The sequence below is a fragment of the Cupressus sempervirens genome, chromosome 6 (genome assembly GCF_028749045.1).
Source record: "Cupressus sempervirens isolate cs-2001-9-10 chromosome 6, ASM2874904v1, whole genome shotgun sequence".
Lineage (NCBI taxonomy): Eukaryota > Viridiplantae > Streptophyta > Pinopsida > Cupressales > Cupressaceae > Cupressus > Cupressus sempervirens.
In genome coordinates this window covers 596278357-596304397 of record NC_143123.1, presented here as the reverse complement: position 1 = coordinate 596304397, position 26041 = coordinate 596278357, and the positions used below count along the sequence as shown (strand labels likewise).

Genomic DNA, 26041 nt, shown 5'->3' with positions numbered 1-26041 from the left:
CAATAGTAGGCATTTCTTACCCACTAAGATGGTGGCTTCTTCATAATTGGGTTATGTGGTCCACCATTCATTAAAGTAAATTCCTTTTCTTGCCCTAACCCTAATTAGGGTTGAGGTGGAAAATTCTAGGTCATCAGTTATTGTTTTGATTTGGGCCACTCATGTAGGGACCTATATAAAGGCCTCACTTCACTTTTGTAAGGTAGTGGATTTTGAGATTGTTGCTATGGGCTACCAAGATAATCGAGTTTTCAGTGATTACTTGAAGTATTTTGATGTTTGAATGGTTCCGTCATTCCCTTACTTAGAGTAGAGTTGTTAGATAAATTTCTTTGATTTCAATGGAGAAATGTGATGGTGTTTGATGAATTTCCTTGGCTCGTACTTTTGACAATTTGTTGATTGTAAATTGTCATGTAAATTTAGTTTGGGCCCCTTTGTATGGATGCCCAACTTCCATTACTGTATTCATTGTTCAAAATGTTGGTGAATGCGTGTGATGTGAAAATTCTTTGCATTGCACCAATTCTTGTGGAGTTGTAGTTGATCTTGGCAAATCAAAGCTTGGTTATTGGGAGTTTGTCCATTGGAGCACTATCTAGTATCTACTAATATCATTGCCATTAGGAGTAGATTTAGATTCATCTAACCCTTCCCCTTTAATTACAATTCCTCTCAATGATCTCATGCAAAAAAGAAGTGCATTAGAAGATTTTACTATCCGATGCAAGAATTCCAAACAGCATTGCAAAAGAAGCGAAAAACAATTTGACTGTGATTCCCTTTGTGATACCAGCATATTACATCACCAAATGAGCTTATCCACAAATCAAGACCTGATAGTAAAGAACCTTGAAATCGCCTAATATGACCTTTCATAATCTTTGCATACATGGGATTTTGCTCAAGAAAGAATAAGATACCTTTCTATTTTATTTTGTTATTGGTACGGTCATAAAAATCACATCAACAGGTACATCCTAGATGGCTCATGTAAATGCTTGTACTCAAGTCGCCAAGTGATACCCTAGGTGAAACCAAGCATACCCAAATGAACATTACACAAAAGCCATGTTCCCAGTTTTGTAGAGATCTTGGTTCACATTCGTGGCCAACCAAGAATATTTGTTTGAGTTTGTTTTGGGTTCATTGATACCAAATACATGTAAAAATTGTGCGCGCACGCACATACATACAAATTAAAAACATTAATTAAGATTAGAATGACAAATAGAATCATATAAACAACAAAACCACCATTAACTTATATGTTTTTACAAACATAATTATAAATATTTCAAAATATTCATTGGTCAAACTTTAAAGTCAATATTAAAATAATACTATCAAGTTCAACCATTAGTTTTAATCACCAAATTGACTTTCTGGATCATCAATATCATCATCATTATTATTAGACGATGTAGGAAAATTACATGAACCACAAGCTATGCCACTACCACTTGAACTAAAAGTGTGTAGGTTTTCAAATTCCTCAAGTGCAATATGTTAGAAAGTGGAAGCATTCAAGTCAATATGATCTAATTATATGTCCCACAACTTTGTAATGTGCCCTTAGGGATAGACCTGAAATTTGCACAAAATAACAACGATAGTAGTGACATAATTTCTTTGCAAGGATATTTTCTTATTAAATCACATATTAGTAATTGCTTCAAGGAAGCTAATTATTTAGTATTAAAACAATAGTAATGAAGATTCTCATTTACAAACATACATATTACAGTTGCAAGCCTATTAAAACATTAGGGAAGAAGCATCTTAGGTTTATGGAAGACTATCCACCCAATTCAGCCCAAGAACATCAAATAAGTAACCAAATCAATCCGATGTCTTAGCCCACAAGTAAACAACTCAATCCAAGCGAATAAATAACCAACACAATTGGTGTCCATAAGTAACCAACACAACAAGTATCCACCTAATTACTAGAAGTTCATATTCCCACATTCCTTGCATTTCCCTTTGTTGGTTCTAATAAGATCGCATTCTTAAATTAATACACAATTATTTATGAAATAAGCAATTAAAGCAATTCATCGAGCCATATTGAATTCCACATATGAGATATAAAATAGTTTAGAAATATGAATATGTAGGTTATGTCTTACCATGTTTATACTCAAATAAATTTATGTATGAGAATTCTTGATCTTATTCGATACTTTCCTCCAAATAAAGTTTCTCCTTAAATAACCATTAAGGGGATTAATAGACACCTCCCTTAACTATCCACCAAACATGGTGTCTCCAAGATAATCATTGCCTCTTCTAGTTGAATTCCATAGATTTCATGTGGCCCTTGGAAACCACCTTGCTTAGTGATTTGTTAAGTTTCACAAATGCAATGATTATGAAAGGAACTCTTACTATGTAGTGGTTTTCTTAGCCAATAGCAAATGAAGTCTTATAAGGCCATTTTCTACACATGCATAGAAATGAAGGAAATATTTTTTTAATTTACTTAGGGGCAGAGGCATAATAGCCTGCCCTTCTAGAGATCACTTGTTCTCAAGAAATTTTTAATTTGGATGACAAAGATCTCGACTCCTTCCCAAGTGGCATTTTTTTGTAGGTAGAACCTTCCATTTAGCCAAATACTCGGAAATGGACTTATTCCTCAATTTCTTTTCTCACATATCAAAAACAATTTCAGGTTCCAAAATTAACTCACCTTCGTCATCAAGTGGAGGTAATTCTAAACATGGAGTAACATGTCCCAACAACTTTTTGAGTTGAGAGACTCAAGATACATGAAAGACATAATAGATCTTGCTCTCAACCAGAAGTTGCAACTCATAGTCAATCTCTTCTATCCCTCTTAAAATCTTGTATAGCCCAAAGAAATCTCGATTTATTTTTTTGGTCTCCACTTATCTTCACCGATGATTGCTTAAATGGTTATAGTCTTACGAAAACCAAACTCTGACTTCAACTGTTCTTTCGACCCTCCTTTGATCAGCATATATGTTTTCTTGTGATCAATTTTTATAATGAGCTTCCAACAAACCAATTATTGTCTAAACTTAGCAAGGGCGTACATAGTGGCTAGCATTTCTTTATCATAGATGGAGTAATGTTCTTCAGCTTCAATGACTTTGTGGCTTTTGAACGTAACAAGGCGTTTGTTTAGCATTAACACCACTCCAATGCCTTCTACTAATTCATCACATTCCAACTCAAACGGTAATGAGTCTGGAATCAATAAAATAGGACAGGAGCTCATTATTTTCTTAAGTTTCTCAAAAGCTTATTGTGCCTCTTCATTCTAAAAGAATGCCCCTTTCTTGATTAGATTAGTCAATGGGGCATTCTTCTTTGAAAATCCCTGGACGAATCTTCAATTGTAGGTACAAAGTCCCCAAAATATCCTTCCGTGTGTTAATGTCCTTGATTTCAGCCAACTTATTATGGCTTTGATTTTCTCTTCATTAATATTGACACCTTATATTGATTTTGTGTCTCAGATATAGAATTTCCTTCGATCCAAATTTACACTTGGATAGCTTGGCAACAAATGATTGTTCATTGGGTATTCCTAGCACATCATCTATGTGTCTTAAATATTTTTCCCAAGTTTCACTTCAGATTGGAAAATCATCAAAGGAGACTAAGAGAAATTCCTTTAATTGTTTCCTAAAAATATGGTCCATGCATGATTAGAAATAGGAAGAGCATTTGTTAGTCCAAAGAGTAAGACAAGAAACTCTAAGTGTCCAAAAGGGCATCTAAAAGTTGCTTTGGGGATACCTTCTTCTCTTACCCTTATTTAACGGTACCATGAACCTAGGTCGATTCTTGAGATATGTAATGCTCAATAAAGTTAATTGATTATTTCATAAACTCTAGGGATGGGATAACGTTTTTTATGGTTTTCTAGTTCAAAGGTCTATAATCTATGCACATTCTCATAGTGTCATCCTTTCTAACTCATATGATAGAGGAGGAAAAGAGACTAGAACTAGGTTGAATGTGACCCATTTCAAGAAGCTCACTAATGGTTTTCTCTATTCTTCTTCAAACTTTCAAGGGTGTTTCTACAAAGTGCAATGATTATAGGCTTACATCCTTCTTCAAGTTCTATGGTATGTTCAAAACCTCTCTTACAGAAAAAGTCCACGTGGGATATTGCCAAATACCTCCTTGTGTTTATTTAAGATATGTTGGATGTTAATGTGTATGGTTTTGCCTTGGGAGGAAGCCTTCAAGAGTCGTGCATTGTGTAGCTCATCCCCTTGTCCATGTCTAAAGATTCTTTCCATCCCCTTTGATGAAACTACTCCTGGGATCCATCTGATAGACCTCACAAAAGGACTTGTTGCCCATTATGTTTAAAACAAAGTTCCACTTTTCGGAAGTCTACTTAGAAATGTCCCAACGAGTGCAACCATGTGGTGCTCAAGATTACATCAGCATCTCCCAAATTTATAACATAGAAATCTTCTTTGATTGGATGCTTTCCCTAGGTAATGCTTAGTTGTGGAATTTATTTTTTAGTACAAGGGGCAAAGGCCCCATTAGCCAAAGCTACTTTAAAACCCTTAAAATCCTTTGTTTCTAATTTCATTTTTGCATCCAAGCCTTCATCAATAAAGTTGTGAGTTGCCCACTATCTACGAGGGCACTTATTTTTATCCTTTTATTAACACTTATAATTTGGAAAGGGTGATGTTTGGATGTTGTAGAGATGGAAGCTAGGGTTCCATATTCTTCTTCATAGCATCATACTTTGCCAATGATGTGAATGGGGATTCTATACTGACAGCTGCACTGGCCATGGAAGTAGTGGTTTGAGTTTCAAGTCAGCGTCAAGGTCACCCACCTTAGCCTAAGGAGCATATTCAGTTTCAATACTTTAAATACAATCCTCAACATCATCCTCACTTAAGCCACAAGAGCTCATTATGACTACAATAAACAATATAATTTTATAGGTTTACAATTCTAAAAGCTTCACCCTAGTTTGACAAATTTGAAAACAAGATTTATATTTCAACATTAAATCATGATGACAATATGAACAATGGGACCATGAAAATAGCAATGAATCTACAAATATGCACTTGCAAACATGTCAATGATTAGAACTAAATTTTGAAAATGAAACTTACAAAAATAGGCAAAAAAGAAATTAAAACAGTCATAGTATCCTGCCTTGTTTGGAAGAGTCCTTCCAACTTGGTTTATAATGCTTCTTCTTCTTGCTCCTTTTCACCCCTCTTCCACTTGCAACACTTCAATCACACTCTTTCCTTCTTTAACTCACTCTCTTGCTCATCTTCAACTTAGTTGTTGAAATGAAATTATAAATTTATAAGTAAATATGAGAAAGTTGTAGTTCATAGAGTTTGGAGGGCAGGGGACATTGGCCACTAGGGTTCAGCCCTAGGCCTTTAGAATGAGCAAAAAAAAAACTTTTTTACTTTTGTTGCCACCCAAGGACAGGAAACTTTTGTAGGTCCCCAAGATGATCAAGGGACACTTCCCCAAGATCCCAATGGTAATTCAACAGGGGGATGTACCCTCCCTGTTCCCCCATCCCCAAACAACTAGGATTCAAGGCAAACGGATTCCCACATTTCATGGATTTACACTAATTGGTTTTTTTTCAACCTAGTTAGGTCACCATATTGGAGAGAATGCGCCAGCAATTAAATCAAACACCTTTAGGTTTACACAAATTCTAGGCATGAGAAGGGGGGGACAAGATCCAATAGCCATTAGGGTTCAGCCCTAACATCTTGGATCAAGCGAAAAAATGATTGATTGGAGATTTTTTCTAGCTTTGATTGTGTGTTCATCTTTGCATTAGTATTTTGGATCATACTCTATGATGCATCATAAGGATGAGAGAGTGCTAGAAGAGTGAAAATGAATAAATGGAAAAGCAAGGCAACATAAAAAGGCAAGGGTTAAGGTGTTGTGATGTGAAGCCTAATTAGACTCGGGGGTTAATTTTTCCCTTCATTCGGCACGATTTCCCCCCAAATTTTACTATGGGGGTGCCCCATGCCCTAGGGGTCAAGGGGCAATGCCCCTTGTGGGGTCTTGAGGCAGCGCCCAAAGTGAGGTTAAGGGGCAACGCCCAAAGCGAGGTTAAAGGGTAGCGGCCCCAAGAGCGCTCCCTACCATAATATAGGGTGGGCTCAAGGGGCAACACCTAGAAGCCTAAAATGAATTTACTATTGTAAAAGGCATCGGAAGTTATATTTTTCTATCAGTCAGCTTTTTCTAGCCCTAATTTGTAAGCGGCAAAACACTTGTATAAAATGACTTAGGGTTAGGGATTTCATAATGTACGATGAGATTGTAGCTTCTTCTAGCGGTATTGAGTTGTAAGGGATTATAGATTGTAATCACTAGATAATAAGAATATTGGACTTGTTGTTTGGTGGATGTAGCCAAGGGATTGGGTGAACAACGTTAAATCTTTGTGTCTTGTGTTCTCTTCTGTGTGATTTATTATTTTTCTGATATTGGTTATATTTGCATGTATTTGTTATTTTTGTCTCATTAATCCTAGCATAAGGAACTACAAACAATATGAGAAAACTAGGAAGAGAAAAACAATGAATATAACATAAAATAAAACAAAAAGGAAAGCCTCAAAAGTCAACAAACTAAGCACAAAACCAAAAAAGAAAACCCACACAACCCAAGGCCAAAACAAAGAAAGGAACAAAGTACAAACAAGGCAAGGAAAAACTGCCAAACAACCATCAAAACTAAATCAAAATGATGCACACCTACAAATTGTGGAAAACTAATGCATTACGAAAAAAAAGATTTCTTTTATTTTACTTTGTCACTCAAGGACAAGAAACTTTTGCATGTCTCGGAGACCACTGAGGGATGGTAGTGCTTATGCAAGAGGACATACCCTTCGTGTCCCACATCCCCAAAACAACTTTGATTCATGGCAAACATGCCATGTTTCACAGATTTACACCAATGAACTTTGTTTTCAACCTAGTGAGGTCACCATATTGGAGAGAAATGGTATTAGAAATCAATAAAACACCCCTGGGTTACACCAATTCTAAGTATGACAAGGTATGCATCACCTTGTCGGCAAAAGAAACACACTTCATAAAAACATCACTGCATTCAATGAAAGATTTATGGGCCGAAACAAATATCCATTTTTTTATGATGAATGGAAAAATTATAAGATGTACCCTTAAATTTGTAACATGCCCTAAAGGAGCAATATTTTTTAAGACAATTGATTATGAGCAGCAAGTGAAGAATGCAAACTTCATTGTGAAGATCCTAATAGAATCCATTGAGATGATAGGTTTTCAAAATGTTGTTCTAGTCATTATGGACAATGCTACAAATTGTAGAGCAGCAAGTTTAGTCATGAAGATATGATATGACTTCACTGTTGTGACAGCATTTATCATCCTCTCCCTCAACTTGGCAATGCAAAAGAAGGGGACAAAGATAGAATGAAAGAAAGAAACATGCATTACAAGTGAGGAGATTGACATGTTTTTATAACATACCATCATATGTCCAAAGCACCCTTTAGGTCCTTTAAGTTGGAGTTGTTGAAGGTGAGTTGAAATTAAAATTCTTTTAAAAATATAAACATGTAACACCAAAACTTATATTAATCTTGAAATTTGGATTACAAAAGATGGCCCCAAGCCAAAGCCAAAAGGAAAGAAAACACCAAGAGTACAAAAAAGGAAACAAAACACCAATAGTACAAAAAAGGAAGCAAAAAGCAAGTTGATCATGCCAAAAGAGAAGGCCTGAGAATACAAAACTACTAATAGAATAAGTCATACAAAAATAGAACAAACTAGTGCAGGGGCACCTAGGAACAACAAGCAAACCATGAAGATTGTGAAGGAATGGAAGATACCTAATGGCAGTTAGAGGTTGAAGGAGGTCAAAGGGATCCTAAATGAAGCAAATCATATCAATTATAATGTATTGGCTCATATAATGGTTTAATGCAATGAAATGTCATTTGAATGAATTTATATCCTTGAAAGGATTAAATGAATGGATCTTGGACCATTAGTGTCCCAATATGTCTAGGAGGTTCTAGGAGGTTAGTTGTGTTTCAAATAAGTCTTCTAAATGTTGGAGACACCTTAGTGATCAAATTTAATAAGTTTTAGTTCATTTTCATAGTTTAAAAATTCAAATATTCAATTGATAACAGCTAGTAGCCATTTAGGAGGGAAATGGGGTTTTTGTTGTTTAAACACTTAACTAATCCCTCAAACTGGTTGGAAGAGGTTGGGTTAGTTAAGTTTTGATTTCCTATTTATATTTGAGACTCCATTGTATGGGAATGAAGCCTGGAGTGTACGGACAGGAACAAAGATTCAATGAAATATAAGTATTAATCAGCAATCTATTGTTCTTGGCATTGATACTTCTTGTTTTGATTTTGAGATATAATTTGGAATAGGTTTGGAAGATTCAATAGGATATTGGAAGGCATTGTTACATGTTTTGGAGGATTTGAAAGTCATCTTACATGACTGTACCTTCATTTCCAGCGGAATAGACTGATTTTCTAAGTTTTCTTTCTTTAGTTTGAAGTTTATTTGTAACTAATAACCATTCCATGGACTCAAAGGCCTAGAATTCATGGAATGATGATTATTGACCGTGTACCATATGAATCTAACTTGGAACTTGCAGAAGATTGAATGCAAAGTGTAATTGCAGGTTGTGGCAGGGAATGTTCCATTGAAATTGATGGCACAAGTGTAGCAGCGGGAGTTTGGGTTGAATAACATAGCTATTTTATGATTGGAATAGTCTTGTATAGTGGAGTGAATGGTGAATCAATCACCAATTGATCCAGGAAAGGCTTGGAAGGGTGAGATTGGAGAAACCCTTAAATCAAAGGTTTGAAGCAACCAAATTGGGGCCTTTGGGGTTCCAAGTGTTTTGGGTCTAATTCCTCTTAGGATTAGAGGTTTTGTGACATTTTAAGACACTGTCGAAGAGTTGAGACCTTGGAAATGTTTCTAGGTGGTAGCTGCTTTGTAAAATCATCAAGTTTCTAGTGTGTTTGCAGGGGTGCAGGCAGAATACTACTATTTGGTCCAAAAGACCAATACTTGAATTTGAGATATGTTATTGAATGGCCAAAAGGGTGTTTGAAAGTGGATTTAGTTCTTCTTGTGTTTTGGGAAAGTCACTGCAGAGCTACAAGGCTGATTCATTAGGCCTCTAGGCCAGTTTGAAGATTTTTTGCCATTGTAAGAGATAAGTCTAGAAACCTTGAAACCACTTTAATCTATCCTTATATACCTCAAATACATCAAGTCTATCACTGGTTTGCATATAGAGTAACCTTAGTTGAGTAGAGTCTTTTAAAACCATTGAGCACTTTGGGAGGTAGTGGGTTTGTATGCCAAATTTGAGTAACTTATCTTCTGTATCAGGTCCATCACCATTTCCTTTGCATCACAAACAGATCAAAAAAGTGTGTGAGAGAAACAAAGAGGATTAAATAGAAAAGTAAAAACAACTTTTAATATATCTGTTGGATTGACCTTTGTGTCTATCTTTACAACTTTCAATTTGCCATCTTCAACTGCATGACGAACAAAGTGAGCATGCATGTCAATGTGCTTTGAGCGACATTGAGAGGAATGGTTATGAGCCATAAAAATGGCACTGCGACTATCACAAAACAAAACATAGTCACTTTGCTGACATTTCAAATCACTAAACAATCGTTGAAGCCAAATCATTTCCCTTGCACCTTTGGAAAGAGCCAAATACTCAATCTCAACTGAAGAAAGAGCAATGGAATTTTGCAGCCTTAAAGCCCAACTAATAGCAGCTCCAGAAAACATAAGATTATAACTAGTAGTAGACCTTCATTTATCTAAATCTCCAGCAAGATTAGAACCAGTGAAACCTTGCAACTGAACATTAGGGCCACCAAAACATAAAACATAATCAGAAGTGCCTTTTAGATATCTTAATATCCATTTAACTACTTCCCAATGAGCTTTCCCAGGAATGCTCATGAACCTGCTCACAACTCCTACCGCATAAGCAATGTCGGGGGGAATAGAGACCACAAGATACATAATACTACCAACTGCAGATTTATAAGAAATCTTATCCATAAGTTATTTTTCCTCTTGTGTTTTTGGAAACAAATAAGAAGTTAAACAGAAATGAGCAGCAAGAGGAGTAGAAACCACCTTGACATCAGCCATACCAAATCTCTCTTCTACTTTATCAATGTAAGTTTTTTGTGATAGCATGGTTTCCTTCTTTCTTCTATCTCTAGTGATCATCATGCCAAGAATCATGTTAGCTGCCCCTAATTCATAGAAAACTTTCATGTTAATTTCTCCTTTAACTCATGAAAAAAAAAATTAACTTATACTGGATACCAAAATCTGGTCAACATAAAGGAGAAAAATGATGAACTCACCATTAGGAAGTTTCTTGCAATAAACACATGGATCTAATTCACACCTTGTGAAATTTTGTTCAACCATGAAGCGATCAAATTTGAAATACCATTTTCTTGGAGCTTGTTTGAGCCCATACAAGCTCTGGTTCAATCTGCAATAAAGGTGTTCTTGTCCCTTTTTGACGAATCCTTGAGGCTGCTCCATATACAACTCCTCATCCACATCACCATGTAAGAATGTGGTCTTGAAATCAAGCTGCTCCAATTCAAGATCCTATACAGCGGCCAATCCCAAAACTATTTGAATTGTTGTCATTTTGACAACCTGTGAGAAGATTTCATTGAAATCAATTCCCTTTTCTTGATCAAATCCCTTTACAAGTAACCTGGCCTTGTAGCGTTTGCAGACCCCTTCTTCTTCTTTCAATCAGTATACCCACTTGTTCTTAAGTGGTCTTCGATTTGGTGGAAGAGTAACCAAATCCCAGGTTTGGCTGTTGATTAAGGAATCCATTTCCTCATGCATTGCAGCCTTCCACTGATCACTGTTAGTATCCTTGAGTGCAGATTATAATTTGTGGGCTCTGAGAATTCTGAAACAAAAAGCAACGGTTTTACTTCTTCAATAAATAGAAACTCAAAATTAGACAATTTGGCTAGAAGCCTTCTCTGTCTGGTAGATGTCCTCATTTCTTGAATGTTTTCTTCATCTTAAAAATGGCTTCTTTGCAATTCATGATCACCCCCTTCAAATATGTGTGAACTTAATGTTGATTTCGAGAAATAGAAGCATTCAAGTCATCATTATCTATATTGTTTTATGTCTACAAGTTCTTATTATTGTTTGAGATTTTTCTTACACCATGCTACTATCTTGTTTTGGCCTTTAGTCTACATTCTACTAATGATAGTGGCAATTTCAACAAATCAACACCATAGAACACCTTATGTGCATCAAGAATATTCTTCTCTGTGCCAATTACAATAGCCCGTTCAAAGCTCCTTTCACCATGCTGAGAAAGAGCAACTAGCATTGAGAGGGACATGTGGGTCCTTGACATAGGATTTAGATCATTGTTACCGTACTCTGCATATTGTGCAATGATGTCTTGTTTCTTGCACATTTTACTAGTATCATGCATGCAAAAATTGTTTGGATTTCAATCCCCAAACTAGCATCCAAACGATTTTTGCAGAAGGGGTCGGGTCTACAAGTTACCTTGATCATTGTTAGATCATTGTTACCTATGAGTCCTTGACATAGGATTTAGATCATTGTTACCTGTGAGTCCTTGGCATAGAATTTAGATCATTGTTAGCGTGGTCTGCATATTGTGCAATGATCTGTTGTTTCTTGTACATTTTACCAGTATTGTGGTGGCAAAAATTGTTTGGATTTGAATCCCCAAATTGGCGTCCAAACGATTTTGCAAAAGCATTCAATTCATCATTATCTATAGTGTTTATGTGTCTACAAGTTCTTATTATTGTTTGAATTTTTACTTACATTATGCCACTGTCTTGTTCTGGCTTTTAATCTACATTCTACTGATGATAGTGGCAATTTTGACATATCAACATAACAGAACACCTTTTGTGCATCAACAATATTATTCTTTATGCCAATTACAATAGTGGGTTCAATGCTCCTTTCACCGTGCTGAGGACGAGGTACCAATGTGGAGGGGGCACGTGGTTCCTTGACATAGGATTACATCATTTTTACCGTGGTCTGCATATTGTGCAATGATACCTTGTTTCTTTTGCGTATTATCAGTATCATGGGGGCAAAAATTGTTTGGATTTGAATCCCCCAACTGACGTCCAAACAATTTTGCAAAAGGGGTCAGGTCTACAACATTAGTTGCCACGGGAGTGAAAGATGCCTACGAGTGAGAAGAGTCAGCATGGCCCAACGCAGTATATGCTAAGTCTACAGAATGAAATCAAGCATTTCTAGCTACCATCTTGGAAGAGTCATTGTAAGAACCCCAACCGGTTCTAACTCTAACAAACATCAAATTGTTTCAGTTTTAGATTCACTTTTAGATGTTTGACATTTTGTCAAACACTTCACGTGTCGTCTATCTTGTTGTTCTTTAATCTCAGACAGTATTTGTTTTCTTGAAATGTTTTTAAATGAAGTTTAAATGCTTGCAAATGATTATTAAAAAATCCAGTTAAAGAAACGGAACACAAATGCAATCCTTTTCAAACATTTGAATGCACTGATATAATTTTTACATGTTAAGTGTGCATCTACAGCCAACAGACATTTTTACAAACAATTGGCATGCAATCTAACTTATTAAATAGAAAACCTCTAAATATTGTTGGCGACTAATATATATAGCAGCGGAACCAAGTAAATTCCCATACCAACTCAGTGAGTGATAGCTTTGATATGCAATGCAACTGCCCCAGTAATAAAGCTGCTAAGGGACTCCACGTCTCACCCTCAAGCAATCGCACCAGCTGTAAACTTGAACACTGCCCAGTAAGGATGATAGCAGCACTTCAATAGCCCTCCAGTGGCAGCAACAATGACCACAAATCAGTAGAATAGCGGCACCCAGCAGTTTAGAAAAATTATCTTCAAACAACTCCAGCTTCAGCAATAAATCTCACACACGAAACCCTCTTTCTTGGACGCCAAAATCAGATTGAAGTCACAAATCAGTTCACTATACAACAGCAATAAATTAAATGTTCAATTCACAGTCAGAACACTGATTCAATTGCTTTACAACAGCAGCAATTGATGCACAGATCAAGAGGAACTAGTCCTCAAGAATTCTCAACCTTCAAACCCTCAAGAAATTTCACAAGTCATTAAAAAGCAATAGACAAGAATGAATGAATTCTCTCCATTAAGTCTCTTTTATAATGCAACTTTCTCACACTTTTCACTTAAATGGAAACTTTACTTTTGGTATCATATTTGAATTTGTAATAATATAAAATGATAATCATTTCCTCCCAAAACTTTAATTAATTTCTTGGCATAGCCTTTCATGAATTAATTAAATAAATGGCCCCTTCCAATGATAACTCAACCCTCTACTTATGTGAAATTATAAAGTTAAATTATAACTTTATAATAAGACATTTAATGATTTAATAATAAATTGGCCACTAAACTAATAATAACTCCCAAAATGCTTATCCTTTAAATATGTCGTCTAAAACAAGAGTCACGCCTATTACTTCCCCATGTAACCCAACGCACTGAGAGGATTGAATAACAAAAGTGAAAACAATAGATGAATAATTAATAGACAAGAGAAAACACAAATTAACAAGATACCGAAATTATCGTGGTTCATCACAACTTGTGGCTACGTCCACACTCAGCAGAGTATTGTATTGATAAAACAAGTTTATTACAATGATACAGCTGCAACATATTTATAGTTTTCATTTACATAGTCATATTGAAGAGTCTCTAAAATGAAGAGACACACAATTGGAGGGAATGACAATTATGACTGTTGACCTTCATGCTAACAATCTCCCACCTAAAGGTCAATCGATGTTGCAATTGATCACCCAATACCCTACTTAATAGCTGCTTTACTTCTTAACAAGCCCAAGAGAAGTCCTAGTACATTCAAACTTCTCTTTGCCAGCAACTTTTGTCAAGACATATGTCGGATTGACCTTTGTGTCTATCTTTGCAACTTTCAATTTGCCTTCTTCAATTGCATGACGAACAAGGTGAGCATGTATGTCAATGAGCTTAGAGCCAAGCTGAGATGAATGATTATGAGCCACAAAAATGGCGCTGCGACTGTTACAAAACAAGTTATAGTCTCTTTGCTGAAATTTCAAATCATTAAGCAATTGCTGAAGCCAAATCATTTCCCTTGCACTTTCAGAAAGAGTCAAATACTCAGCCTCAGCTGAAGAAAGAGCAATGGAATGTTGTAACCTTGAAGGCCAACTAAGAGCAGCTCCAACAAACATGAAGGTGTAACCAATAGTAGACCTTCATTTATCTAAGTCTCCAACAAGATCAGAATTAGCAAAGCTTTGCAGTTGAACATTATTGCCACCAAAACATAAAACATAATCAGAAGTGCCTTTTAAATATCTCAATATCCATTTATATGCTTCCCAATGAGCCTTCCCAAGAATGGTCATGAACCTGCTCACAACTCCCACTGTATGAGCAATGTCAGGCACGTAGGAATTTTATCCTTTTCTTCTTGTGCTTTTGGACACAATTCATAACTTAAATAGAAATAACCAGCAAAAGGAATAGAAACAACATTAGCATCAACCATGCCAAACCCTTCAACAACTTTATCAATAAAAAAAATTTGTGACAACGTGATTTGTTTCTTACTTCTATCTCTAGTGATTGTCATGCTCAGAATCTTCTTAGCTGCCCCTCGTCTTTCATTGCAAACTTTCTTGCCAATTTCTCCTTTAATTCAAGAGCAATTCTTTTGCTTGTACCAGCTACCAACATGTCGTCAACATAAAGAAGAAGAATAACATACTCACCATTAGGAAGTTTATTCAAATAAACACATGGATCTGGTTTGCACCTTCTGAAATTTTGTTCAGCCATGAAGTAATAAAATTTTAAGTGTCATTGTCTTGGGGCTTGCTTAAATCCATACAAGCTCCAATTTAGTTAGCAATAAAGATGCTCTTGTCCCTTATTGACGAATCCTTGAGGCTTCTCCATATACAACTCCTCGTACATCACCATGTAGGAATGTGGTCTTGACATCAAGTTGCTCCAATTCAAGGTCCCATACAGCTGTTAATCCCAAGACCGGTGAGAAGATTTCATTGAAATCAATCCCCTTTTCTTGATCAAACCCCTTTACTATTAATCTTTCTTTGTAGTGTTTACTACCTTTTATCCTTCTATGAATCGGTATACCCACTTGTTCTTAACTGGTCTTCGATTTGGTGGAAGAGTAACCAAATCCCAAGTTTGATTCTTGATTAAAATTTCATCTCATGCATTGCAGCCTACCATTGATCATTGTTTGAATCTGTGAGAGCAGCTTTGTAGGTTGTTGGCTTTGAGAATTAAATACCAAAATCAATGGTTATGCTTCTTCAACAAAGAGAAGCTCATAATCAACGAATTTAGCAGGCATCTGTCTCTATCTAAAAGACTTTCTGAACCCTTGAATATTTTCTTCTTTCTCAGAATTTCTTCTCTTCAATTCATCATTCGCCCCTGGTGAAGATGTGTGAACTTTCTGTTGAGTTTGATGTGCAGAGGTATACAATGATTTAACCAAATTGTTCTATGTATTAATTCCTATTGAACATTGATTGTCAAGATTGACCGCATGCATGTTGTTTTTAGACCACATAGAGTGGTCTATGTCTGTCGTGGGCTGCACAATTTTGAATGTGGTGGCATCCAAACCATTATCTTGTATTACGTGACTAGTGTGCATGTTTTTCTACTGCTAGAGAAAAATGTCCATCATGGGAGAATCTTGGGCAATCCCTCCATGCAATGAAGGTAGGATTGTCCATCGTTTTCAATGCCTACATATACAGAAGGGGATTGGGATACCAAGCCATGCCTTGGCGGTATCAGTAATGCTTCCTCTACCATCTTACCTTGTCCAACGTGTGTGATTCCATCCACGTGGGCAACAGAGTCAATGCCATTACTTGGTGTAGTTGCTGCTTGGTGTGGGTTTATTCCCTGTTCAACGCTAGAAGTCAGTGTTGCACCAAAAAGTTTGGGCCAAAGAGCTCTATTTTGACCATGAAGAGATTCCACCATAGAAATATGGGATTGTCGCAGGCAGTGAGAATTTGCCAAATCACAATTTTGTGCTCTATTATGACAGGGTGGGCAGCAAGTTCTGTGCCATGTTGGAGGGAAGAATTGGGTGTGGGCGTGGGCGTGGGCATGGAGTCAATCTCACACGCACATGTTTCTGCAGATAAGGGTGGAAGAGAAGATCTATGCCTAATGTAAGATGTTTGTGCTCCATTGTTGCATGAGCTTTGAATAGGGGACCTACAATGATTGATTGGCAAAGTCTATGTATGAAACAGAGGAACACTATCATAGAATTGATCACTCATGTTCGGACCCATGAATGGATGTATGAATGTATTGTCATTTCTAAATTCCAAACTCTATGTGGCTTCCAAGTGTATCATGGAGCCGATTATTCAAGTTATGGTCTGCAGATGTTTCAATGAATTGAGCGTTGTTATTGCCAAGTTGTCATCCCTACGTGGCATCCAAGGTTTCTTGGGGTGAATTAAGATTATCAAAACTTGTGCTTTTTGATATAGAGGATGATAATAGAGCAGGGATTGTGCCAGAACAGAGGTGGGAGAGGAAGAAATTATGGGTTGGGAATTGCAATGGGATTGTCTTGTGAGGAGATGGGAGGAATTTTATTGCCATTGTTGACAATGTCTAGCAGAGGAATATAATATTTGATTGTGGTCTCATCTTTCACATTAGGAAAGGAAGTCTCATTAAAAACTACATCTTTGCTTCTGATTATTTTCTTATCAGTTAAACTCCAAAGTCTGAAGCCAAATGAATCTTCTCCATAACTAAAAAATATGCAAGGCTGTGATTTGGGATCCAACTTGCTTCTCTTCTCTTTAGTAACATGAACAAAGGCCTACCAACTGAAGACCCGAAGATGTGAGTATGAAACTCTTCTTCCCATCCAGTCCTCTTCCAGAATTCTGAAATCTAAACGTGATGAAGGACCCCAATTAATAAGATACACAGTTGTATTACATGCTTCAGCCTAGAATTATTTGCCTAGGCCAATATTTGAAAGCATACACCGAGCTTTCTCAAGTATGGTTCTATTGAGCCTTTTTGCTGCCCCATTTTCTTGAAGGGCGAAGGTAACAACTTTCACCCTTCAAATACATTATCTACACAAAAGTTATCAGAGTCCAACAAACAAAATTCACCTCCATTATCCATTCTCAAGCATTTAATTTTGTGATGAAATCAGAAAAAACTTCAGATTTCCTAGCCATCATATATATCCAAACTTTCCTAGTACAATCATCAAGGAAAGTAACAAAATAACTTGCATCTCCTAAAGAAGTTGCCTCAATAGGACCAAAGACATCCGAATGCACTAGTTCCGATGGTCTAGTCTTCATGTCATGCTCGTTTTTCAAGAAGCTGACCCACCTTTGCTTATCATAAAGACAATGTTCAAAAAACTCCAAGTTTGATGATTGGAGACCCAGTAGTTGATCCCATTTGAGCATTACCTCAAGTCCTTTCTTACTCATGTGGCCTAGCCTTTGATGCCAAAGTGCCCCATCGTTGCCCACAACAGTCATAGCTGCTCCTAATTCAATAGGACTTTCAAAAATATATAAACTTCCAACCTTATTGCCCTTGGCAATAACCATGGAGCCTTTGTTTACTGTTGTGTCGCATGCTTCAGCCCAGAATTCTTTTCCCAAACCAGCATTAGAAGGCACACAACGAGCTTTCTCAAGAATGGTTCTATTGAGCCTTTCTGTTGCCCCATTTTCTTGAGGGGTAAAGGGGACAACGTTCACCCTCCAAATGCTATTATCTGCACAAAAGCTATCAAACTCCAACGAAAAAAATCCACCTCGATTCTTTGTTTTCAAGCATTTTATTTTGTGACCACTTTGGTTTTCAAAAAGTGCTATGAAAACTTTGAATTTAGAAAACACTTCAGATTTTCTAGCCATCATATAAACCCAAACTATCCTAGTACATTCATCAAGGAAAGTAATAAAATAACTTGCACCTCCTAAAGAAGTTACCTTGGTAGGTCCAAAGACATCCGAGTGCACTAGTTCCAATGATCTAGTCTTCATGTCATGTCCATCCTTCAAGAAACTGACCCGTCTTTGTTTGCCATAGAGATAATGTTCGCAAAACTCCAAGTTTGTTGATTGAAGACCCGGTAGTTGATCCATTTTGAGCATAACCTCAAGTCCTTTCTTACTCATGTGGCCTAGCCTTTGATGCCAAAGTGCCACATCACTGCCCACAACAGTCATATTTGCTCCTACTTCAATAGGACTTTCAAAAATATATAAACTTCCAACCTTATTGTCCTTGGCAAAAATGGAGCCTTTGGTTACCTTCCAAGCATCCACAAGGAAAGAGGAATGGTATCCTTGTGTAAATAGTAGACTAACTGAAATCAGATTTTGCTCTAATTTGGGAACATGGCAAACATCTTTCAGCAACCATTGGCCTCCTCCTTCCAGCTGCAACATAATATCACCTTTACCAACTTTCTCACATGACTTGTTATCTCCAAGAAACACTTTCCCAAACTGCCCTTCTTGATAGTTTGTAAAATATTCCCTACAAGAAGAGGCATGAAAAGAGGCTCTGGAATCTCACCCAAGAATCTGAAGTGGTGTCAAATGTTGACAGAATTAAAATACCATCATCCTTTTCATAGACTGTATTGGCTTAACTATTTCGCACCTTTTCTTGTGCCTTCTTATAAGACTGACAATTTCAATTTGAGTGGTCAGCCTTACCACAAAACCAGCATTCTTCATTTTTGCCTCTTGACTTTGATCTATTAGCGGATTTAGATCTGCGATTATGATTATTGCATCTATAATGACTTCTTCCCCTATTCTCGGTGCTGACCATGGTTAGAGCATCATCGGATGAAGTCGCTTGGTTTCTTCTTCTCATATCTTCACTCCAAAGAGTGGAAGCAACATCATCAAAAACCAGTTTACTTTTGCTTGAAATTGAAATACTAATAATGGTCACAACGCTATCCCAGCTACTTGGTAGCGAACATAATAAGAGAACAACTTTGTTCTCATCATCTTGTGCCATGCCCACCGAATTTGCTTGGCTGACAAGACTGTTAAACTCATTGAGGTGATTAGAGATAATCCGCCTTTTCCTTCATCTTGAGTTTATATAACTTATTCATGATGAAAACCTTGTTTGCAGATCATGCCATTGCATAAATGGCTGCAAGCTTGTTCCATACCGCCTTTGTGCTCTTTTCGTTTATGACATTGAAGAGGATATTATTTGACAGCCCAAGTACAATTGATGCTTTGCCTTCTTGTCTAAAGTTTCCCAAAATTCATCTTTCATTGTCGTTGGTTTCTTTGTCTTTCCTTCAAGCACAAAAGCAAGATCTTTTTTAATTAATAGTGACTCCATCTGCACCTTCCAAAGGCTGAAACTCTGTACTGCAAATTTCTCTACTCTCACATCCTCCATTGTTCCGGAAATTCAACCACAATTTCCAACCAGCGCAACCCATGCTCTGATACCAATTGAATAGGATTAAATACAAAAGTAAAAACAGCGGATGAAATTCAAATATATGAGACACCAATGTTTATCGTGGTTCGCCACAACTTGTGGCTACATCCCCATTGAGGGGAGTATTGTATTGATTAAATCTAATTGAATACAATTTTACAGCACCAGCGTTTATAAAGACACCAATTACATGAAAAATGACAGAGTCTCATAAGCTAAGACAGACATAATTGGAGGGAAAACAAATGACCATTGGCCTTCACTTCAACAAGAAGCCACAACATAACAGCACCAAAAAGCAGGGGAGGAAATGAGAGTTAGTAGGAGATCGAGTTACTCCCCAAAGCATTGTAATTATCCACATCCACCATTTAAGAGGAATAGTAAAAGGAGAAGAGGCACGACGACCAATCACAAGAGAATGCTTAAGCAGGAACATAAGGGCTTTAAAGCTCACCCTTGAGGTATATAAGGCACCCCATTACCACACTTCAGCATTTATCAATAAATATCATAGCTCAATATGCATCCAAATGATGAGATTCTAAGCCTAATTACTGCAGTCGTGTTGTATACAATGTTTTATGGCATATTCCTAGATCTTTGGTCTAATAATGTACTTTTGTTCCAATGAAAAAGCCAGATACAGCAGATTAAATGTGTAAAATAAGAGGTCTGGAATAATACACAAATAGAAACATGGCCACAAAGTGTTTCTACCTTCAAAAACTCCTGATGTTTCGCAACTTCCTCTTGGGGGTCTTCAATCCTGACAAAATGATAGAAGCTAACAGCTAAAAATTCCAGGCCACTGCTGGCCAGCTTTTTTGCTTGAACAGATTGGCCAGCATCTTCCCTATTTTCAGCAGGAAATTGAAAGTTAGCCCTACCTCCACATTCAAGGGCTTTTCCAATATGAATCCCATTTCTGTGAGACTCGATCAGACAATTACCCTTTTTTAAAGAAACCTTTTTCTTGAATTCTAGTAATCTGTTAAAGGAAGAAAGGGAGCGGATGTTATTACTATTATTAAGAATGTGATTTGGATGGAGAAGGGGCAAGTGTGTATCGGTTTTCCAGCTTGTTTGGAAGGTTGCCGATTTTGTTAAGAGAATGGATGGCATGTTGCAATGAAATGTAGAATACCTAAGGCTCAAAACTTCCATCCACATGCTACTACAGATCAACCAGAATGAATAGCATTGGCTCTGATGTTCTGTGTAGACACGGCTCAGGCAGACGATGTGAATCTTGTGAAAACTGAATCATTTCAATCCTTGCGTTTGAGATATTGTTGGTAACGGGGAAATCCAAGAGAACGTCACATTCTCCTATGAGTTAATGGAGAACAAAGCACGTGTTATTTTTCATAAGAAGTGAGATATATTATTTGGATTCGTAGAATTAGGGAATTAGTTTAATACCAACCAACCAATGAGAACAAACTATTTTTTAATTAATCAAATATTTCTAAAGTTAATTTATTATTCTAATATTATATCTAAACTACTTATCTGAATGATAATTGGTTCATTTCATTTGGTGTTATAGGACTCCTTTTATCGAAGACTTCCTCCATTTGATTTTTTTTGACTAGATTTTTGGTAGTTATTAAGTTTTATTATTTTTTCAATATGATGATCAATATAGTTTTTGAGATTAAAATCTGGTTCCTGAACAATAGGGCTCGTAGATGTTGATTTTTTGTTATGCTAGGGTTTTATGTGTCTCCTGCATATAGCTCTCTGTCTGAGCTTTCCTTTTGTCGTCTCCATCTGTCAAATTGCATTTAGTGCGAGACTTTTTTAGGGCTAGTTTATAATGGCCCCGGCCAGCTGTGACCCAGTAGTTGATACTGGTGTTCATGTTGTTGCTTCGGATAGCCATGACGCCTCTATTGAACAAATGTCCTTGCAAGTTTGTCTCAAAGATCTTTCATGAGGTAATCCTGATATTATCCTTCCTCTACAAGAATTTGATTGTACTCCTTACGGAGTCCACCTTGAAGCAATGCAAAATCTTACCAAAGGTTTTTTTTTTTAATTCCGCTTTGAGAACCCGTCCTAGGTTGATGTGATTTTTAGCAATGGCCCTTGGTTGGTTCGTTCATCCTTGCTTGTGTTCCAAAGATGGTCACGAGACTTTACAGTCTCTGATGACAAAAAGCTTAGGGTTCCTGTTTGGGTTGAGTTTCTTGGTCTTCCCCTACCATGCTAGCCTTTTGTTGAGTCCATTGCCAACACTCTTGACAAAGTTGTTGCCAAGGAACATGAGAATTTTTTTAACACTTGCCCTCAAAAATGTGTTTGCATTGAGGTTGATCTCTCCAAGGATCTCAAGGATTCTGTGGAGATTCAGATTGGTTCCCGCACCTTCTCTCATAAGGTGCTTTATTTGACCTATCAAATACCTATTATAGGTGTCAGTCAACCGAATACAAGATCAAGGATTGCTCTTTGGCAATGCCTAGGGTTAAACACCCACCCAAGGATGCTCCTATTAAGCCAATGGAAAGAAAACAAAAAGAGGAATGAACCATTGTTGGGTGCAAGGGCAAGGCTTCTTCGGCCCCCAAACAATCGAATGTTGCTTCAACTTTCACTCCTCTTGTTTAGAATGGAGTGCAAACCTTAGCCATTGTAGGGTCGACAGTAGTTTCACTGAAGTCAATTCCTATTGTTTCATAGGATTCAAACCCTATTGTTTTGTAGGGGATCAAGGCAGCTACGAGGGCTACCACTCCTATAGTGGTTCGCAATCCACCTGCTATGTCCTCCATTGAGACTCAGAATGTGTGACATTCTCACAGTCCTCCTAGACATGCTGAGAAACTAGATGAGAAGCGATAAGTCATCATTCCCGAAGGGTTTCCCTCTAGTTTCAACCCGGTTTCTACTTTTTTGCAAAATAACTACTCCTCCCTTAAGGATGAAGAAGATATGGAAGAGTTTTCATGCATTTTTTTATCATGGAATGTACAAGGTCTTATAGACCTCTCCAGAAAGTACTATGTCCAGGATACTCATCATAGACTTGGTAATTTAGATTTTCTTTATATGCAAGAAGTTAAAATTTCTAGTTTCATGCTTTCTTTTGCATGTCGCATTATTTGGCTGGACGACATTATGTTTTCTTCTCAACACGAAACTAGTTGAGGTGGTGTAGTTACTCTCTTGTCACTTCGTCTTCATTCTGTTATTATTTTGCATGGTTCTAGCCCCATGCACAGAATTATCTGGATTTTCTTTCTATCAATAATCATTCCTTTGGTATAGTCAATGTTTATGCTCCCAATGATGTTGTGGAAAGATCTCAACTTCAGTGTTGGATGGTTGACAACTTGCCGCTAACTACTTGGATTATGTGTAGTGATTTTAAAATGGTAAAGATGGTTTCTGACAAGGAATGCATTTTTCCCTTTCACTGGACAGCTAGGGAAAGGGAAGCATGGTACTTTATCTGCAATAAATTGGGCCTCGTTGATCCCAATGCTAATCGCTGCTAGCAAATGGGGGTCTGGCACACTTGGTCTAATTTTTAAGCTCGCTCTAACTACATTTTAAAATGTCTCAATCGTGCTATGATTACAGCACAATCTTTTTTCTCCTTTTCTAAAAGTTGAGACTTACATGTCATTCCTCTGTCGGATGTGACATTACCAGACCACTATCCCATTTATTTTACCATTTCTTGGCAAATAGTTGTCTAGTGAGCTATCAGAACACAATTTTTCCTCAACACATCGGCGTTGACACAAGCTTCCACTATTTCTCACATCCTACATGTCTGGAATTTGGAGCCATGTCCCCATTCTCAAACAAGTTGGATTCACTAGTAGAATGATGTTGTAACCAGAACCACTAGGTTTCTTCTCATCTATGGGAAGCAATTGGTTGTTTTCAGAAAAAAGATCTTATGGAGCCACTACCAAGGCTCTCAAGAAGGCTTATGAAGCTCTTACCCTTAACCCATTTGATTCTGATTTGCAAGTCTAGCTTGCCAAGCTTCACCATGAGAAACAGATTGTTGATAACTATACTACTTGAGGTGCCCAAATCAAGGCTCAACTCCGTTGGTTTGAGGTTGGCAATAAAGCTTCTAAAGAATTCTTTCAGGCTCTTAGAGCTCATCATACCAAATTTGGGATTAAAAAGATTAAATAAGGAAATTTTATTCTTTCCAATCTCCCTGACATCATGCAACCTTTGTTCATCATTATGAAAATGTTTTCGCTTCACAGGGAAATTCGGTTGTTGGGAGGAAGCTCTCAGAAAGTGTTTTTCTGTTACTCCAAACCGCCTAGCGATTAAGCAATGGGCTTTCTGTGAACAACTTCTCACCATTAGGGACCTAAAAGAGGTTTCCTTTTCTATGGTAGATGACAAATCCCTTGGGTGTGATGAGTTCCCCTGTGAATTTTACAAACACCTCTAGGAATCTATTGGTCCAAACTTGCACAAAGTATATCTTGAAGCCTACCACACTAAGAGTCTAGGAGCCATCATTAACAAAGGAGACATTAAATTCATACCTAAAGCTAGTGACCCTAAGGATATTTGCAATTGGAAGCCCATCATCTTGCTTAATGTGTCATACAAGATCATTGCTAAGGCTATATCTCTCAAGATTCAACATCTTCTTCCCTTAATTGTGTGCCCAGAACAAACTGGTTTCATCAAGTCCCAGAATATTCTTGACAACATCATTGTTATTTGGGAAGGCATGGACTGGGCTCGCAAGTCCAACCAACAGACTACATTCTTAAAAATTGATTTTGCCAAAGCTTATGATCGAATTGAATGGCCCTTCATTTTGGCTATGCTCCAGGCTTTGGGTTTCGACCCTAATTTTCTTCAGCTTTTGGAAATGCTTTTGGTCATGTTGATGCTTGTATTACAATTAACAACTCTCAATCTGAAGCCTTCAGGCTTTTTCAATCTATCCGACAGGGTTTCCCTCTAGCCCATGTAGACACCTAAATCTGATTACACAAATAGGTAATCATATTTAGTCATCTCCTAGGACATTACTAATTAAATATTTATTATTTATTTAATTAATTGTCATCCCCTATTTAATTAATTAATTAAATTAACTATAGTCCAATTGATAAAATCAAATGATAACCTGAAATCAATTTATCAATTAAATCCCTATTCCTCTATTAAATTGAATAAACTCCCAAATCTATTTAATTTAATCCCATATCCCTTATTTATTAAATAAATCATTTAATAAATTATGTTAACCCTTAAAACATCTCTAAACCCTACCTTTACCCCTAGTTGAACCCATTCACCCATACTAACCTCACTTGGCCTCCTAATTAACCCATCCCATCAAAGTTAAGCCACTTGCCTCCAAACCCCCTTCCTAAGCTAAGTCTAATCCCCCTCCTAAACATGTGCACAACTTTAAGCAAGAATTAAGACTTGCTAGCCCAAGCCAAAGACAACAAGTCTCCCTTATCCTCTTCCATCTCTATCCAAGAGCATTAATGGCTCTTACATCCCTCTTAATGACTCTTACATCCCTCTTTATGTCTCTTACATCCCTCTTACACACTCATCCTTCCTCATTACCCCCTTTGATCAACCCTTATCCCATCCTCTCACACTCATCCTCCTTGTGACAAGTGCCACTCCCCTATTGGCCCTAAACAAGCACAATCCATGTGCTTCCCTTTCAAAGCATCTTAGCCCTCTCTCACCATTTGTCCATCTTTATATCCTAACCCTCCATCTCTCTACCCTTTGGCCTATAAATAAAGTCTTTCCCTCTCACAATCTATAATCCACTTTTATGCAAACTTATAATGTTATTTTGAGAGCCTAAAAACTACTAAAATACCATCATAATGTTGAAATTCATCCATACCTCCATTGTTGAAACCCTCACCCATATACACACTTGGTAAAAAACCCCACCTATTGGAAGCTTGAGCACAACGTGAGCATACATCCCTTATCCCATTAGGGACATAGCTTCGTCATCATAGGTTATGCCTAAGGAGCTTGTCATTCTTGGTTTGCCTTCCTTATGGTGATAACCTTGTCCTATCATAAGTGTTTACTTATTTGGTTATTGTGAATGCTTTTATTAGCATTAGTATTCATTTTACATTAACTAGATTAGGTGATATATTTTGGCACGCCCAGTAGGAGCCCATATTTGGGTCACCATAATCATGCTCTTTTGTTTATTGTGTTAAACTAATCCACCTAATTGTTTGTGCTTATATGTGAAGACAGGTGGTGTTTTAACATTTTTGTAGGCACCAAGGTCTCTTATTAGAAATTGTGCTCCCAACTGTGAAAGAAAATTCCAATTTAAGCAA

The 26041-nt window shown here is 37.1% G+C and overlaps 1 protein-coding gene across 2 annotated transcripts in view; it reads right to left on the bottom strand.

Annotated features, from left to right (window-relative positions):
- Positions 1-21056, bottom strand: part of LOC149553656 (Rhodanese/Cell cycle control phosphatase superfamily protein) — a 139942-nt gene extending 118886 nt beyond the window's left edge. Inside the window, exons 1-2 of one of the 2 annotated variants that reach the window (XM_089789057.1) lie at positions 20851-21056; positions 20424-20559 (exon numbers count right to left, since the gene is read on the bottom strand). In XM_089789057.1, the coding sequence (XP_089645183.1) occupies positions 20424-20559; positions 20851-20876 (162 nt within the window). In that variant the 5' untranslated portion in view covers positions 20877-21056. Of the gene's footprint in view, positions 1-20423 lie in introns of both variants that reach the window. The other variant, XM_089789055.1, reaches the window with a different exon arrangement.
- Between the last annotated feature and the right edge of the window lie 4985 nt (positions 21057-26041).